This window comes from Thalassophryne amazonica, chromosome 15 (genome assembly GCF_902500255.1).
Source record: "Thalassophryne amazonica chromosome 15, fThaAma1.1, whole genome shotgun sequence".
NCBI classification, from domain to species: domain Eukaryota; kingdom Metazoa; phylum Chordata; class Actinopteri; order Batrachoidiformes; family Batrachoididae; genus Thalassophryne; species Thalassophryne amazonica.
In genome coordinates this window covers 84,966,930-84,984,683 of record NC_047117.1, presented here as the reverse complement: position 1 = coordinate 84,984,683, position 17,754 = coordinate 84,966,930, and the positions used below count along the sequence as shown (strand labels likewise).

The 17,754-nt window shown below is 40.5% G+C and overlaps 1 protein-coding gene across 1 annotated transcript in view; it reads right to left on the bottom strand.

Moving 5' to 3' along the window:
- LOC117526659 (multidrug and toxin extrusion protein 1-like) overlaps positions 1-17,754 on the bottom strand; it is a 119,776-nt gene that overhangs the window by 65,118 nt on the left and 36,904 nt on the right. The window contains exons 9-11 of the mRNA XM_034188713.1: positions 16,931-17,112; positions 15,314-15,422; positions 4,182-4,257 (exon numbers count right to left, since the gene is read on the bottom strand). Coding sequence (XP_034044604.1) covers positions 4,182-4,257; positions 15,314-15,422; positions 16,931-17,112 — 367 coding nt within the window. The remainder of the gene's footprint in view (positions 1-4,181; positions 4,258-15,313; positions 15,423-16,930; positions 17,113-17,754) is intronic.

Genomic DNA, 17,754 nt, shown 5'->3' with positions numbered 1-17,754 from the left:
GGCCCCTTCAAGATCCTCAAAGTCCTCAGTCCTGCCGCAGTGAAGCTCCAACTCCCGGCTTCACTACGGATCCATCCGGTTTTCCACGTGTCACGTATCAAACCTCATCACACCTCACCCCTCTGTGCTCCCGGACCAGCGCCCCCTCCTGCTCAGATCATCGACAGGGGGCCGGCTTGGACGGTGCGCCGGCTCCTGGACGTCCGTCGGATGGGTCGTGGGTTCTAGTACTTGGTGGACTGGGAGGGGTATGGACCCGAAGAACGCTCCTGGGTGAAGAGGGGCTTCATCCTGGATCCGGCCCTCCTGGCCGACTTCTACCGCCAACACCCCGACAAACCTGGTCGGGCGCAGGAGGCGCCCGTTGAGGGGGGGGTCCTGTTGTGTGGGCCACCAGAAGAGGAGGTATTGCTGGCCCACCACCAGAGGGCGCCCTGCCTGAAGTGCGGGCTTCAGGCACGAGAGGGCGCCGCCGCCATGGACACAGCCGGGGTGACAGCTGTCGCTCATTACCTCTTGACAGCTGTCACCCATCTACTCAACATCATCTCACTCCATAAAGACCAGACGTCATCTCCACCTCGTTGCCGAGATATCATACTTCATTGGAGGTAATATCCTCAGCCGTTTTAATTGTAATATTTGTATATTGTGAGTGTTTGCAGGAGTACCAGTTCCTCCATCGGTGGAAGCTGTGAGAGCGCTGAAGGCACTCTTTTCCCCTGAGGAATCCACAGTACTCTGCAAGTTATTGAGTGAGAGGTGGAGGTGGCATTCCCACCGTTATTGTTACTGGGTGTACACACACCCACACTTGACTGTCTTTGTTCTTCGCCAGCAGTACCAGATCCGACAGTCGGGGACGGTGATCACCTGGGAATTCAGGACTTGGCGGCTCCAGTATTCACCAGGTTCTGGGGCGGCGGAAATCGTGTGGTTCCGGCTCTTCTTAGGACAGACGTCTTCTATCCTCGAGCCTGCCCACATGTCACCTTTGTGTATTGACTGTTATGATATTCTGAGATTGTCTGTATGTTCGTTGTGCACATTCACAACATTAAATTGTTATATTTTGGCTCATCTATTGACCGTTCATTTGCACCCCCTGTTGTGGGTCCGTGTCACTACACTTTCCCAACAAAGTGCGGGTACTAGACTGGCCTGCCTGCAGTCTAGACTTGTCACCCATTGAAAATGTGTGGTGCATTATGAAGCGCAAATACAACAACGGAGACCCCAGACTGTTGAACAACTGAAGTCGTACATCAAGCGAAAATGGAAAAGAATTCCACCTACAAAGCTTCAACAATTAGTGTCCTCAGTTCCCAAACGCTTATTGAGTGTTGATAGAAGGAAAGGTGATGTAACACAGTAGTAAACATACTACTGTTCCAGCTTTTTTGAAATATGTTGCAGGCAGCCATTTCAAAATGACCAAATATTTGCACAACAACAAAGTTTATCAGTTTGAACATTAAATATCTTGTCTTTGTGGTGTATTCAGTGGAATATAGGTTGATGAGGATTTGTAAATCATTGAAATGTTTTATTTACATTTTACACAATGTCCAAACTTCACTGGAATTGGTATTGTATGTTTCAAAACTTTGACATTTGTAATTTTTTTGATATAATTATCTGAAGTTATGTACCTATAAGAATCCATGAATATGCAAATGTTACAGTTGGGTTTCTACAGTATCTACCATACAGTGCAGTTGTTTTATAATTTCTTTGTTTAAATGCATATGTTTTTATAGAATCCTTAAAATGTTGTTGAAATTGGATTCCTTGCAAAAAAAAAAAAAAAAAAAAAAAAAAGAGACATTTTTAGGCACATTATTTGCATCTCGATGATGTTTACAGTCTGAAATTTGAGAAAATCTCAAACCGGTGGCCATCTTGGATGCCATCATTAATTGAACAAAAGTCACGGGGTGGATTCTTGGGTACTTTTAGCATGTTATTTATGACAGTTTTATTAACATATTCTGAAATGTTCAACTTGTTACGAATTTGTTTCATGTTGAACCCTAATGCTTCTGAACTAAAAAGCTAAGTGACCCATCAAAGATTCATCAGGGCTTTGTTCAGTGGTACAAGGTGGCTTCATACAGTTTCATTTGATCATTTTCTTAATCATTGGCTTCAAAATTCTTACCTAAATACCAATTAGATTTAGTCACTTAATTCCTTAAACTTTTTTCCACTTTGTTTTTTTTTTTTAACTTTCAACATCTCATGAATAGCTACATGCATCCATCATTGTTCATATCCTCAAAATACCAGTAACCTGTTTATCTCTTGTATACTTGTAAATAAAAATGTAAATATCCCTGCAGTGGTTTTATTGTTTTCTGGTGGAAAAAGCACTGGTCAATCACTGAATTTATGACTTTTAGATTTGAGACTGATTAATGATTATTGATTAATCATTAATGTCGGGCAGCATGGTGGATTAGTGGTTAGCACTGTTGCCTCACGGCAAGAAGATCGTGGGTTCAATTCCCGTGGCCTTTCTGTGTGGAGTTTACATGTTCTCCCCGTGTTTGCGTGCATTTCCTCCAGGTGCTCCGGTTTCCTCCCACATCCAAAGACATGCAGGTTAGGTGGATTGGAATCTTTAAAATTGTCCTTAGGTGTGTGTGTGTGTGTGTCTGTGTTGTTTGTCGTTTGTGGCCCTGCGACAGACTGGCATCCTGTCCTCGGTGTACCCCGCCTTGCGCCCTATGACTGCTGGGATAGGCTCCAGCCCTCCGACCCTTAATTGGACTAAGTGGTAGGAGATGAATTAATGAATGAATAATCATTGCTTAAAATAGATGGTGCCTTTAAAACTTTGAGGCAATAAAAATCATTCCAATTAAATACTGTCTTTACAAATGAGGCATGACTTACCTTGGTCCCCATAAGGAAGACCTTTCAAGATTAAGATTAATGAATCTTAATATTCAGATTTGTTACATTTTTTTTTTTTTTTTTACATTTTTATCCAAATAATTATTAAATAATCAAATTGTTAATTATGTTGGTGCCCCACTGATCTTAATAATGATTAAATATTCAAACCTGCTACATCTTATGTTGCTGCCATGTGCATCCAAAATTTAAACTGCAAACTAGACCATCCATTCGCTGTACTGCACTGTTGTGACGAGAAGGCAGCTGAGCCAAAAGATGAAGCTCTGTATCTGCTGGTCAATATTCATTCCTACTCTTACCTTTGGTCATAAGGATTGGGTCTTGACCGAAAGAACTACATCATGGGTACAAGTGGCTGAAATAGGCTTCCTCAGGAGGGTCGCTGGCATCTCCCTTAGAGATAAGGTGAGAAGCTTGGTCATCTGTGAGGAGCTTGAAGTAGAGCCACTGCTCCTTCGCTTTGAAAGGAGCCAGCTGAGGTGGTTTGGCTATCTGGTAAGAATGCCCCTGGTGCCTCCCGAGGGAGGTGTTCCAGAGACTCCTGGGAAGATCCAGGACTAGGTGGAAAGATTATATCTCCACACTTGGCTGGGAACACCTCGGTATCCCGCAGTCAGAGGTGGTTAATGTGGCCTGGGAAAGGGAAGTTTGTGATCTCCTCCTGGACCTGATGCCCCTGTGACCTGATCCTGAATAAGCAGTTGAAGATGAGTGAGTGAGTGATATTTTCATATGCATATATGGATGTATGTATATATGTATATACATGCAACTGCTGATGCAAGAGTTAGTATCTCGACTTCTGTCTGGTTGTCTTTCCTGCAAAGGACGGAGTCAACCTGTTTTCACCTTCTGACAGTGTTACACGTCATCTTTTGTTCCTCCTTTTTCCAAAAATATGTAACAATGACTTCCTTTTCCATCATTTTTGCAAACAATAGTTATTAGGAGAATCATAATATGGATTTCAGTTTTAAAATCACTGCAAAATAATCTACAACAAAGAAAATCATGTCACTGAAACGAAAACAAGATTTACGAGGTAGGCTGAAAAGTTCTAAGGCTCCCCATGAAGGAGTAATGCATTAACTGCATTATAGTGAGCCTTAGAACTTTCAGCCTACCCTCGTATTTTCAAAATTTGTGGCCTTTTTTCACTGATGCCGCCTCCTTTCCAAACTCTGAGACACTTACAAAGATTTGAGTTAACACATAATAGTAACTGCAAATTAAAGGTCACTGTATTAATTTGTACTCACTCTGCTGATGTGAAAATATATCCAATGACATTTCTTGTGATGATCAGAATCACTCCAATGACACATGCAATTATCACTATATGATTGGGGAGAAAAAAATAAATAATAATAATAATAAAAAAAAAAAATCACATCGACAAGATGTTAATAAAACTAGACTGTGTGAAAGTATTTGAAAAGGAAAGGGGGGGGGGGGATTCTGAACACTATAATATATTCTTATTCATAGTTCTGCGGTTGAAACAACTGCTGAGCAGCTGACTAATATTGGATAATTTAATTTCATTGTGAGTGAAAGATAAAGTGGAAAAGGAGATAAGAAGATAAACTATTTTTTGGAGTGGCTATAAAGAAAATAAGGGCACATTTAATTACTTTGAGTGTATGCATTTCATATTTTGATTTTCATATTTTGATTAATCTTGAGCAGATACATCACCTTTTGCTGACATTTCTGCTTCTGCACATATTATTGTACATATCATAACAACAAAAATCTTTAAGTGATATTAAATCTTAAATACCAGCCCTCTTTTGCATTCTTGGGATACAGAATTATTATGTGCCATGAAGGTTAAAAAAGAAGTCAGCAGTCCACAGAGCTTTCCCTATCATGCACATGTTCTGTGGAATGCTCTACCTGCTGAGATAAAACAGTTTGATTCTTTGGAGTCCCTTCAGCTATGTTCAAAACTATACATACCCTGGCAGTATTTTATTTTTTAGCCATTTTTATGGAAATATAAATGATAACACAAAAACTTATTTTTGACTTGTGGTTCATGGTTGGGTGAAGCCATTTCTTGTTAAACAAGTGTGTTTACTATTTTTAAATAATAATGACAACAGAAACTACAGAAATGACTGTGAGCAAAGGTTTACATACCCTTTTCTTAATCCTGTGTATTGCCCTATTTAACATCAATGACAGTTTGGAGTCTTTTCTGGTGGTTGTGATTGAGGCTCTGATGGTAAAGCTGCAACTAAATACAATTGTAATCAAACGTTTGGGCACCACTGATCATTTTCATGATTTTCCTTTATAAATCATTGGTTGTCTGGATAAGAAATTTCAGTTAAATATATAATTTAGCAGATGAACACACTGATATTTGAGAAGTAAAATGAAGTTTCTAGTCTTTACAGAAAGGGTGCAATCATTATTTATTATTGATTTGAAGACATGTAGCACTAATCATTGGAACACAAAACTGGTTTGGTAAGGTCATTGACCCTTGACCTCCTTACACAGGTGAATCCAATCATGAGAGAGTATTTAAGGTGGCCATTTACAAATGTTTCCCTTCTTTGCATCTCTTCTAATGAGTGGCAACATGGGAGCCTCTAAACAACTCTCAAATTACCTGAAAACAAAATTGTTGGTTGTTGGTTTAGGGACGGATACAAAAATCTATGTCAAATATTTCAGCTGTCAGTTTGCAGTGTGAGGAACATAGTCAGGAAATGGAAGACCACATGCATCATTCAATTATACATCACACATTGAAAAGGAGATGCTGTAATGTAGAGGAGGCCTTTTCTGCGTGCACGCTACAAACAGTCATTGAGGTATGCTAAAGCACATTTGGACAAGCCAGCTTCATTGTGGAATAAGGTGCTGTGATTACACTAAAATTGAGTTATTTGGACATAATAAGGGGCAGTATGCATGGCTGAAAAGGAACACAGCATTCCAAGAAAAAACACTTGCTACCTACAATAAAATTTGGAGGTGGTTCCATCATGCTGTGTGGCTGTGTGGCCAGTGCAGGTACTGGGAATCTTGTTAAAGCTGAGGGTCACATGGATTCCACTCAATATCAGCAGATTCTTGAGAACAATGTTAATGAATGAGTCACAAAGTTGATGTTGCATTGGGGATGGATCTTTCAACAAGAAAACAACCCTAAACACTGCTCAAAATCTACTAAGGCATTCATGCAGATGAATGAGTACAGCAGTTTGGAATGGCCACCTCAGTCCCCAGACCTGAATATCATTGAAAATTTGTGGTGGGACAGTAAGTGGGCTGTCCAGGAAAGCTCTCCAGAGGGTCGTCACCAAAGCCCAGAAGATCACTGGTTGTCTCTTGCCTTCATTAGAGTAACTGTATACAAGTTGTTGTCTCAGGAAGGCAAGGACTATAATCAGAGACCCCTCCCATCCTGGACACTATTTATTTGAATTATTGCCATCAAGCAGATGATACAGGGCACTTAAGGCAAGAACAAACAAACTTAAAAAATAGGTTTGTGGGAAGAGCTATTTGTGCACTGAATGCTGCTGGACCTGCCATTTTATGATTGTGATTAAGTAAGTGTTTTAACTAGGTTTATGTAGACTTTTTAGGGTTATTTATTATTCTATTTATTTATTTTAAATGTGCTTTTAAGAGATTGTTTTTAATTTCATTGTCATGCACAGTATTTTTTTTATGGTGTCATGTACAATGATAATAATAAATTCTATTCTATTTTATTCTATGCTCGGAAACCAACAAACCTGAGATGTTTTGTAAAGAAGAATGGTCCAAAATACCTTCAACCAGAATCCAGAATCTCATTGGAAGCTATAGGAAGTGTTTAGAGGCTGTTATTTTGCAAAAGGAGGATCTACTAATATTTTTATATTTTTTCTGCTGGGATGCCAAAATGTATGTACCTGCCTAATCTTGTTTAAATAATTATTGCACAATTTCTGTACATCCTATAAACTTCATTTCACTTCTCAAATATCACTGTGTTTGTCTGCTATATGATACAGTGGGGCAAAAAAGTATTTAGTCAGTCGCTGATTGTGCAAGTTCTCCTACCTAGAAAGATGAGAGAGGTCTGTAATTTTCAACATGGGTACACTTCAACTGTGAGAGACAAAATGAGAAAAAAAAAAATCCAGGAAATCACATTGTAGGATTTTTAAAGAATTTATTTGTAAATTATGGTGGAAAATAAGTATTTGGTCAATAACAAAAGTTAAACTCAATACTTTGTAACATAATCTTTGTTGGCAATGACAGAGGTCAAAAGTTTCCTTTAAGTCTTCAATCAATCAATCAATCAATTTTTTTATATAGCGGCCAAAGCACAACAAACAGTTGCCCCAAGGCGCTTTATATTGTAAGGCAAGGCCATACAATAAGTATGTAAAACCCCAACGGTCAAAACGACCCCCTGTGAGCAAGCACTTGGCTACAGTGGGAAGGAAAAACTCCCTTTTAACAGGAAGAAACCTCCAGCAGAAACCAGGCTCAGGGAGGGCAGTCTTCTGCTGGGACTGGTTGGGGCTGAGGGAGAGAACCAGGAAAAAGACATGCTGTGGAGGGGAGCAGAGATCGATCACTAATGATTAAATGCAGAGTGGTGCATACAGAGCAAAAAAGAGAAAGAAACAGTGCATCATGGGAACCCCCCAGCAGTCTACGTCTAGAGCAGCATAACTAAGGGATGGTTCAGGGTCACCTGATCCAGCCCTAACTATAAGCTTTAGCAAAAAGGAAAGTTTTAAGCCTAATCTTAAAAGTAGAGAGGGTGTCTTCTCCCTGATCTGAACTGGGAGCTGGTTCCACAGGAGAGGAGCCTGAAAGCTGAAGGCTCTGCCTCCCATTCTACTCTTACAAACCCTAGGAACTACAAGTAGCCTGCAGTCTGAGAGCGAAGCGCTCTATGGGGTGATATGGTACTATCGAGGTCCCTAAGATAAGATGGGACCTGATTATTCCAAAACCTTATAAGTAAGAAGAAGAATTTAAATTCTATTCTAGAATTAACAGGAAGCCAATGAAGAGAGGCCAATATGGGTGAGATATGCTCTCTCCTTCTAGTCCCCGTCAGTACTCTAGCTGCAGCATTTTGATTACTGAAGGCTTTTTAGGGAACTTTTAGGACAACCTGATAATAATGAATTACATAGTCCAGCCTAGAGGAAATAAATGCATGAATTAGTTTTTCAGCATCACTCTGAGACAAGACCTTTCTGATTTTAGAGATATTGCGTAAATGCAAAAAAGCAGTCCTACATATTTGTTTAATATGCCTTTGAATGACATATCCTGATCAAAAATGACTCCAAGATTTCTCACAGTATTACTAGAGGTCAGGGTAATGCCATCCAGAGTAAGGATCTGGTTAGACAACCATGTTTCTAAGATTTGTGGGGCCAAGTACAATAACTTCAGTTTATCTGAGTTTAAAAGCAGGAAATTAGAGGTCATCCATGTCTTTATGTCTGTAAGACAATCCTGCAGTTTTAGCTAATTGGTGTGTGTCCTCTGGCTTCATGGATAGATAAAGCGGGTATCATCTGCGTAACAATGAAAATTTAAGCAATACCGTCTAATAATACTGCCTAAGGGAAGCATGTATAAAGTGAATAAAATTGGTCCTAGCACAGAACCTTGTGGAACTCCATAATTAACTTTAGTCTGTGAAGAAGATTCCCCATTTACATGAACAAATTGTAATCTATTAGACAAATATGATTCAAACCACCGCAGCGCAGTGCCTTAATACCTATGGCATGCTCTAATCTCTGTAATAAAATTTTATGGTCAACAGTATCAAAGCAGCACGAGGTCTAACAGAACAAGCACAGAGATGAGTCCACTGTCCGAGGCCATAAGAAGATCATTTGTAACCTTCACTAATGCTGTTTCTGTACTATGATGAATTCTAAAACCTGACTGAAACTCTTCAAATAGACCATTCCTCTGCAGATGATCAGTTAGCTGTTTTACAACTACCCTTTCAAGAATTTTTGAGAGAAAAGGAAGGTTGGAGATTGGCCTATAATTAGCTAAGATAGCTGGGTCAAGTGATGGGCTTTTTAAGTAATGGTTTAATTACTGCCACCTTAAAAGCCTGTGGTACATAGCCAACTAACAAAGATAGATTGATCATATTTAAGATCGAAGCATTAAATAATGGTAGGGCTTCCTTGAGCAGCCTGGTAGGAATGGGGTCTAATAAACATGTTGATGGTTTGGATGAAGTAACTAATGAAAATAACTCAGACAGAACAATCGGAGAGAAGAGTCTAACCAAATACCGGCATCACTGAAAGCAGCCAAAGATAACGATACGTCTTTGGGATGGTTATGAGTAATTTTTTCTCTAATAGTTAAAATTTTGTTAGCAAAGAAAGTCATGAAGTCATTACTAGTTAAAGTTAATGGAATACTCAGCTCAATAGAGCTCTGACTCTTTGTCAGCCTGGCTACAGTGCTGAAAAGAAACCTGGGGTTGTTCTTATTTTCTTCAATTAGTGATGAGTAGAAAGATGTCCTAGCTTTACGGAGGGCTTTTTTATAGAGCAACAGACTCTTTTTCCAGGCTAAGTGAAGATCTTCTAAATTAGTGAGACGCCATTTCCTCTCCAACTTACGGGTTTATCTGCTTTAAGCTACGAGTTTGTGAGTTATACCACGGAGTCAGGCACTTCTGATTTAAAGCTCTCTTTTTCAGAGGAGCTACAGCATCCAAAGTTGTCTTCAATGAGGATGTAAAACTATTGACGAGATACTCTATCTCACTTACAGAGTTTAGGTAGCTACTCTGCACTGTGTTGGTATATGGCATTAGAGAACATAAAGAAGGAATCATATCCTTAAACCTAGTTACAGCGCTTTCTGAAAGACTTCTAGTGTAATGAAACTTATTCCCCACTGCTGGGTAGTCCATCAGAGTAAATGTAAATGTTATTAAGAAATGATCAGACAGAAGGGAGTTTTCAGGGAATACTGTTAAGGTCTTCTATTTCCATACCATAAGTCAGAACAAGATCTAAGATATGATTAAAGTGGTGGGTGGACTCATTTACTTTTTGAGCAAAGCCAATAGAGTCTAATAATAGATTAAATGCAGTGTTGAGGCTGTCATTCTCAGCATCTGTGTGGATGTTAAAATCGCCCACTATAATTATCTTATCTGAGCTAAGCACTAAGTCAGACAAAAGGTCTGAAAATTCACAGAGAAACTCACAGTAACGACCAGGTGGACGATAGATAATAACAAATAAAACTGGTTTTTGGGACTTCCAATTTGGATGGACAAGACTAAGAGTACAAGCTTTCAAATGAATTAAAGCTCTGTCTGGGTTTTGGATTAATTAATAAGCTGGAATGGAAGATTGCTGCTAATCCTCCACCCCGGCCCGTGCTACGAGCATTCTGACAGTTAGTGTGACTCGGGGGTGTTGACTCATTTAAACTAACATATTCATCCTGCTGTAACCAGGTTTCTGTTAGGCAGAATAAATCAATATGTTGATCAATTATTATATCATTTACCAACAGGGACTTAGAAGAGAGAGACCTAATGTTTAATAGACCACATTTAACTGTTTTAGTCTGTGGTGCAGTTGAAGGTGCTATATTATTTTTCTTTTTGAATTTTTATGCTTAAATAGATTTTTGCTGGTTATTGGTAGTCTGGGAGCAGGCACCGTCTCTACGGGGATGGGGTAATGAGGGGATGGCAGGGGGAGAGAAGCTGCAGAGAGGTGTGTAAGACTACAACTCTGCTTCCTGGTCCCAACCCTGGATAGTCACGGTTTGGAGGATTTAAGAAAATTGGCCAGATTTCTAGAAATGAGAGCTGCTCCATCCAAAGTGGGATGGATGCCGTCTCTCCTAACAAGACCAGGTTTTCCCCAGAAGCTTTGCCAATTATCTATGAAGCCCACCTCATTTTTGGGACACCACTCAGACAGCCAGCAATTCAGGGAGAACATGCGGCTAAACATGTCACTCCCGGTCCTGATTGGGGAGGGGCCCAGAGAAAACTACAGAGTCCGACATTGTTTTTGCAAAGTTACACACCGATTTAATGTTAATTTTAGTGACCTCCGATTGGCGTAACCGGGTGTCATTACTGCCGACGTGAATTACAATCTTACCAAATTTACGCTTAGCCTTAGCCAGCAGTTTCAAATTTCCTTCAATGTCGCCTGCTCTGGCCCCCGGAAGACAATTGACTATGGTTGCTGGTGTCGCTAACTTCACATTTCTCAAAACAGAGTCGCCAATAACCAGAGTTTGATCCTCGGCGGGTGTGTCGTCGAGTGGGGAAAACGGTTAGAGATTGTGAACGGGTTGGCGGTGTACACGGGGCTTCTGTTTAGAACTACGCTTCCTCCTCACAGTCACCCAGTCGGGCTGCTTTCCCGGCTGCTCGGGATCTGCCAGGGGGTAACTAACGGCGGCTAAGCTACCTTGGTCCGCACCGACTACAGGGGCCTGGCTAGCTGTAGAATTTTCCAAGGTGCGGAGCCGAGTCTCCAATTTGCCCAGCCTGGCCTCCAAAGCTATGAATAAGCTACACTTATTACAAGTACCGTTACTGCTAAAGGAGGCCGAGGAATAACTAAACATTTCACACCCAGAGCAGAAAAGTCGGGAGAGACAGGAGAAGCCGCCATGCTAAATCGGCTAAGAGCTAGTAGCTACGCTAAGCTAGCGGATTCCTAAAAACCGCAAAGTGAATAATGTAGTAAATAATTTAGAGGTGATTCAGCAGAAGGAGTGCTTTAGTTAAGGCACGTAAAGATTACACTGGGAAACAAATCGTAATCTAGATAACTAGATCAATCTACTGCGCAGATTAAACAGCTAACAGATACAGAAAAACACCGCTGTGCTCCGGAACAGGAAGTGATACAATACCGCAGTGAGAGCCAACCACCAATAGAGGCAAGCAAGGAAGTTTGCACACACTATAGCTGGTATTTTGGCCCATTCCTTCATGGAGATCTCCTCTAGAGCAGTGATGTTTTGGGGCTGTGCTGGGCAACATGGACTTTCAACTCCCTCCACAAATTTTCTATGGGGTTGAGGTTTGGAGACTGGCTAGGCCACTCCAGGATCTACAAATGCTTTTTACGGAGCCACTCCTTCGTTGCCAGAGCGGTGTGTTTGGGATCATTGTCATGTAGGAAGACCCAGCCATGTTGCATCTTCAATGCTCAGACTGATGGAAGGAGGTTTTGTCTTAAAATCTCACGATACATGGCCTGTTCATTTTTCCTTTAACACGGATCAGTCGTCTTGTCCCCTTCGCAGAAAACAGACCCAAAGCATGATATTTCCACCCTCATGCTTCACAGTAGATATGGTGTTCTTGGAATGCTCAGCATTCTTCTTCCTCCAAACATGACAAGTTCAGTTTTTACCAAAATGTTCTGTTTTGGTTTCATCTGACCACATGATATTCTCCCAGTCCTCTTCTGGATCATCCATATGCTCTCTGGCAAACTTCAGATGGGCCTGGACACATACTGGTTTAAGCAGGGGGACATGCCTGGCACTGCAGGATTTGAGTTCCTCTCTGCATAGTGTGTAGCCTTTGTTACTTTGGTCCCAGCTCTCTGCAGGTCATTCATCAGGTCCCTCCGTGTAGTTCTGTTATTTTTGTTCACCGTTCTCATGATCATTTTGACCCCAGGAGTGACATCTTGTGTGGAGCCCCAGATCGAGGGAAATTAATGATCTTGTATGTCTTCCATTTTCTACAATTGCTCCCACTGTGATTTATTCACACCAACCTATTAACTATTGTATATTCACTCTTCCCAGCCTGGTGCACATCTAAAATTTTCTCCCTGGTGTCTTTCAACAGCTCTTTGGTCTTGGCCATGGTTGAGTTTGGAGTCTGACTATTTGAGGCTGTGGACAGGTGACTTTTATACAAATAACAAGTTAAAACAGGTGCCATTAACACAGATAACAGGTGGAGGACAGAAGAGCTTCTTAAAGAAGAAGTTACAGGTCTGTGAGAGCCAGACGTCTTGCTTGTTTGGGGGTGACCAAATACTTATTTTCCACCATAATTTACAAATAAATTCTTTAAAATCCTACAATGTGATTTCCTGGATTTTTTTTTTTTCTCATTTTGTCTCTCATAGTTGAAGTGTACCAATGTTGAAAATTACAGACGTCTGTCATCTTTCTAAGTCGGAGAACTTGCACAATCAGGGGCTGACTAAATACTTTTTTGCCCCACTGTGTAGTAACTGAAATTTATGATCCAGATCACCAATGATTTATAATGCAAAATCATGAAAAGTATCAGGGGTGCCCAAACCTTGCAGACAACTGTATGTCTTGGACTTTTTTGCATCAATTATGAATAAACACAAACAGTATGGCACTCTATGATAAATCTGCATGGACTAGACAGTTCTTAAAAAAACTGACTGTGCAAGAAGGAGAAGAATGAGGAAAGCCACCCAGACACCCAGACAACCCAGAAGAAGTTTTAGGCTTCTGTGGCTGTGTTTGGAGACATTGTGCAAAGTGTAATCTTTGCATATTGTATCAGGAGTTACACAACTTCATGATGAAGTGGTATAGGGGAGGGTTAAAAAAAAGTCCTGAAAGTTCAGCTATAACTTGCCAGAATGTACATCTGAGATGCAAGCATAGATTTGATATGTTTTGGTGAAAAAATATCCATCTTTGCTCAACTTCACTATGAAACTAAGAGTGGTGATGCAAAATGCAAAATTTGCACTATGCGCAGTTTCTTGAATTGTTCCCTCTGGATACTGAGAAAAGAAAATTTGCTACAGCATAATTAATAAACAATAATTTGTGTGGTTACTCTGTCAGAGTCTGCAAGTACCTGTAATGTGCATTTAAATGCGTTTCAAAACATCATTTCAGTGTTTTCATTTCATGTAATAAAATCTAGTAAGTGAGAGTAAGACCACTTCCTGGTTAAGTGGTTGGTGGTCATATGAGTCTCTGGAAGGTTGTAAACCTTTCACAGTCATGTGACCTGAAGCTGGGTTTTATCTTGAACATTAAACCTTTCCTCAAGGATGCAGCGATTTGCATTGTTTTTTAAAGGGTTTTATTGATCTGAATTTACTGGACACACGTTGCGGTGTCCAGTATAGCCTGCCCTCAATCTGGCTGGAAAAATGATTGGTACATTGACAACCACATGGGCTTTGGTGTTCCAAGTCCAACAGCCAGCTGCTTTTTTTTTATTTTGTGTCCTTTTGCAATTTTCGTATGACATCATTCAAAGCAAAGATCAGCTCAAAGCACTCTTTGGAGTCTTAAAAATGCACTTCAAAGGTATCACTCCAAATTTTTTACTATCTGAAATCAAAACAAGAAGCCGGCAGTAAAATAACACAGCTGCAATACCTAGTTATCAATTGATAATGTTTGATATCATGTTGGATGTCACATAATATGAAAGAAAGATTGCAGCAAAAGCACTCTGGAGGATTTGCTTTGAATCAAAGCTATAAATTCAAGGTTGTCTCACAAGCTGAAATCAAAACAAGTGGATGGTGAGCAGCTGGCAGCCGAATAACTTCAACAGCTTCATCAGACAGTGAGCTTAAAGCACCTTCACAGTTTATATATCCTAACAGAATAATATTAACACCACACTGTGAAGGGCCACCTGAAAAGCTTATAGTGGTTCTACACCATGATCATTACTAAGTCCCTTCAACTGCTCCTTTGTTTGCACTCGGGGTCACAGTAAACCCAAGGTGGATCTGCATGTTGAATTGGCGCTGGTTTTATGCCAGATGCCCTTCCTGACGCAACTCCACATTGCATGGAGAAATGTGGCAGGAGTGGGGTGTAAACCACAAACCTGAGGCACGGAAACCAAGTGCAATAACCACTTGGCCACCAACGCTGCTATGCCATGATCATTAAATGCATTAATTTTTGTTATGTGATGGCAGGTGATACTCCCTATGTTTGTGTGTGTGTGTGTGTGTGTGTGGTGTGGTGTGTGTGTGTGTGGTGTGTGTGTGGTGTGTGTGTGTGTGTGTGTGTGTGTGTGTTGTGTGTGTGTGTGTGTGTGTGCGCGTGTGTGAGTGAGAGAGGGACTGAGCATGGTTGGTCTTTTTGGCTAATAATACAAGTATAAACTCAGTTGGCAGTTTATTAGGTACACCGAATGAAAAGTAACAGCCCTGTACCAAATACCCCATCATGAAGAAGCAAAGGTGCACCATCGTCAAATTCAGTACTGTCCACCTCCACTGGTTCAGAGTGCAATATTTATGTGTTTTTATCAGCCAGTTTATTTGGCTCAACTGAGAAATACATTATTTTCTGAGTGTGTGATATAAAGCAAATATGTTACTCATTGAATGCACTGACTCACATGTACAGATGATGGGGACTTTGGAAGACAGTCTGGCCTGCTCTATGTTTCCCGCACCAAGTGCACTCCCAACACGTACACTGGCAGCAGCAGAGAACCCAAATGGAATCTGTGGCAGAAAGTTGCATATGTAACATTATTTGTGCTCATCTTTATAGCCCTGTGACAGCTTCATGATTTACAACCCCTAATCCCTAAATTCCTTGCAAATGAATGTTGAGAAACATTGTTGGACTATTTTTTTCATGCAGTTGTTCACAAAGTGGTGATCCTCACTCCATCTTTGCTTGTGACTGGCTGAGCCTTTTGGGGATGCTCCTTTTATACCCAATCATGACACTCACCTGTTTCCAATTAACCTGTTCACCTGTGGAATGTTACAAACAGGTGTTCTTTAAGCATTCATCAACTTTGTCCAGCCTTTTGTTGCCCCGTCCCAGCTTTTTTGAAACATGTTGCAGGCATCCATTTCAAAATGAGCAAATATTTGCACAAAAACAATAAAGTTTACCAGTTTGAACATTAACTATCTTGTCTTTGTGGTGTATTCAGTTGAATATAGGTTGAGGAGGATTTGCAAATCATTGTATTCTGTTTTTATTTACATTATACACAACGTCCCAACTTCATTGGAATTGGGGTTGTAGTCAGCATATGCCGACTTATGATAAATTTAGCGAATACGCTGGATACATTGAATATGTTATGCAGCTGTCACACCATGACAATTTAGTCAGTGTATGCAGACAGCCCTGTTTTCACTGAGTGGTCTGGGTTGGTGTGGTACAGGTCTGAAGGGTTTGGTTTGCATTTCCACCACCAGTAACAGCCTTTTGTCTGGTAGGCGGAGCATACAGATGTTACAATGCATGTAATCGAGCATGCCGTATGCTGTGGCGTATGCTGTGGTGCGGCCTTGCCCCTCCACAAGGAGGCAACACAGAGTAATTTAATATTTTCAAATTTTATTTAATTTTATTTTTGTCTTGTGGATCATGGGATTTATTTTCATCATGTGCCTGATGTCTAGTAAACACTGACAAGAATGAATGAGGTGCTGTGGCTCTTTCAACTTTTTAAATAACATAATTTTGTCATTGTTGCACAAATTGCTGACATTCTCTGGATCAGACTCATAAATGCACCCAGAGCAGACAAAAACAGAGGGACTGCTTTAAAAACACCATGGTTCTTCAGCCATGAGGAGGAACTAAAGTATGTTCAGACACCATTTTCCAAAACAGTGTATGAGTCATACACTGGCATGCGTCAAAATATTGTGCATGTCCAAAATTGACAGACTCACCGTAATACTACGTACATACCAATGTGCTTCAACGTGCTCTTAACTTATTCAAACATACCCATAACTTATTAGACACAAGCCAGCATATTCAGCATGTTTTGTGACAGGTGTGACAGGGCCATGAATAAAGTTTTTTTTTTCTTGTGCAGTCAGTGTATACAGTGGCCTGTAATACTTTGGCATACTTGGAGATTGATACATTTTATTTTAGTTCTTGTCATATCCATTTTGATAACTTCATTTTTTTTTCTTCCATCCCTCACACCCATCATCTGCAATCTGTAATTAAAGTGAGGAAACAGAGGAGTTACCATATAGATTATGAAGGATATCTGGCATGATATGGACTGTGCTCCCACTTCAGCTTCACTAATCAAACCGGACAGGAATCCTCCCAACTCAAATATCCACCACTCCAGACAAAGCATAAGCATGCTGGGAACAGCCAGTTTAATGAAGAAACCCCACTCCTGCAGACAGTCCAGTGACCAACCTGTGGGTCAGAGGTCAAATGTAAAGTCAATGTATAAAATTATATGAGGGTGAAATTATTCCAGGAAGAATTTTACTTGAACATGACTTCATAAAATTCTTAAAAAAAAACCAAAAAAAAAAAACCAGAATGGTTCTCATGTTCTGGCTGTGCCTTCAGTAGATTTCTGCACTTGTTAGATGTTTTCATGCCTTGTGACCTCCTGTCAGTACCTCTCAGTGTGTATATGTGTTTGTTTTGTCTCCCTGTCATTGCTCTCTGACCTGCACACCTGTTGTTGATTTACACATCATCCATTCAGTCTTCACTTTGCAGTATTTCAACTCCGGCTTTTTTTCATTGCCAGAAACTGAGTGAACTTCCCTGGACGTCTGATAATCACCTGCAGTGTCCTCTTCTGCCTTCCTCTGTTTCTCTTCCTGTCATTCTGTTTGTTGCCTTCAGTTTTGTCATTGATATGTTGACATGCTTGTTTTCTTGCCTGCAGCTCCATCTAACTTCACCAGTACTAGCGGCCTCCTGGTCAGCTCTCACAAATCACTGTCTCCAGAAATCATCTCACCAGACTTACACATTCTCCTGCAAAGTTTTGCTTCCACCCACCACCCTTTCAAAGTAAGCTCCAAAAATGATTTTTTTCAT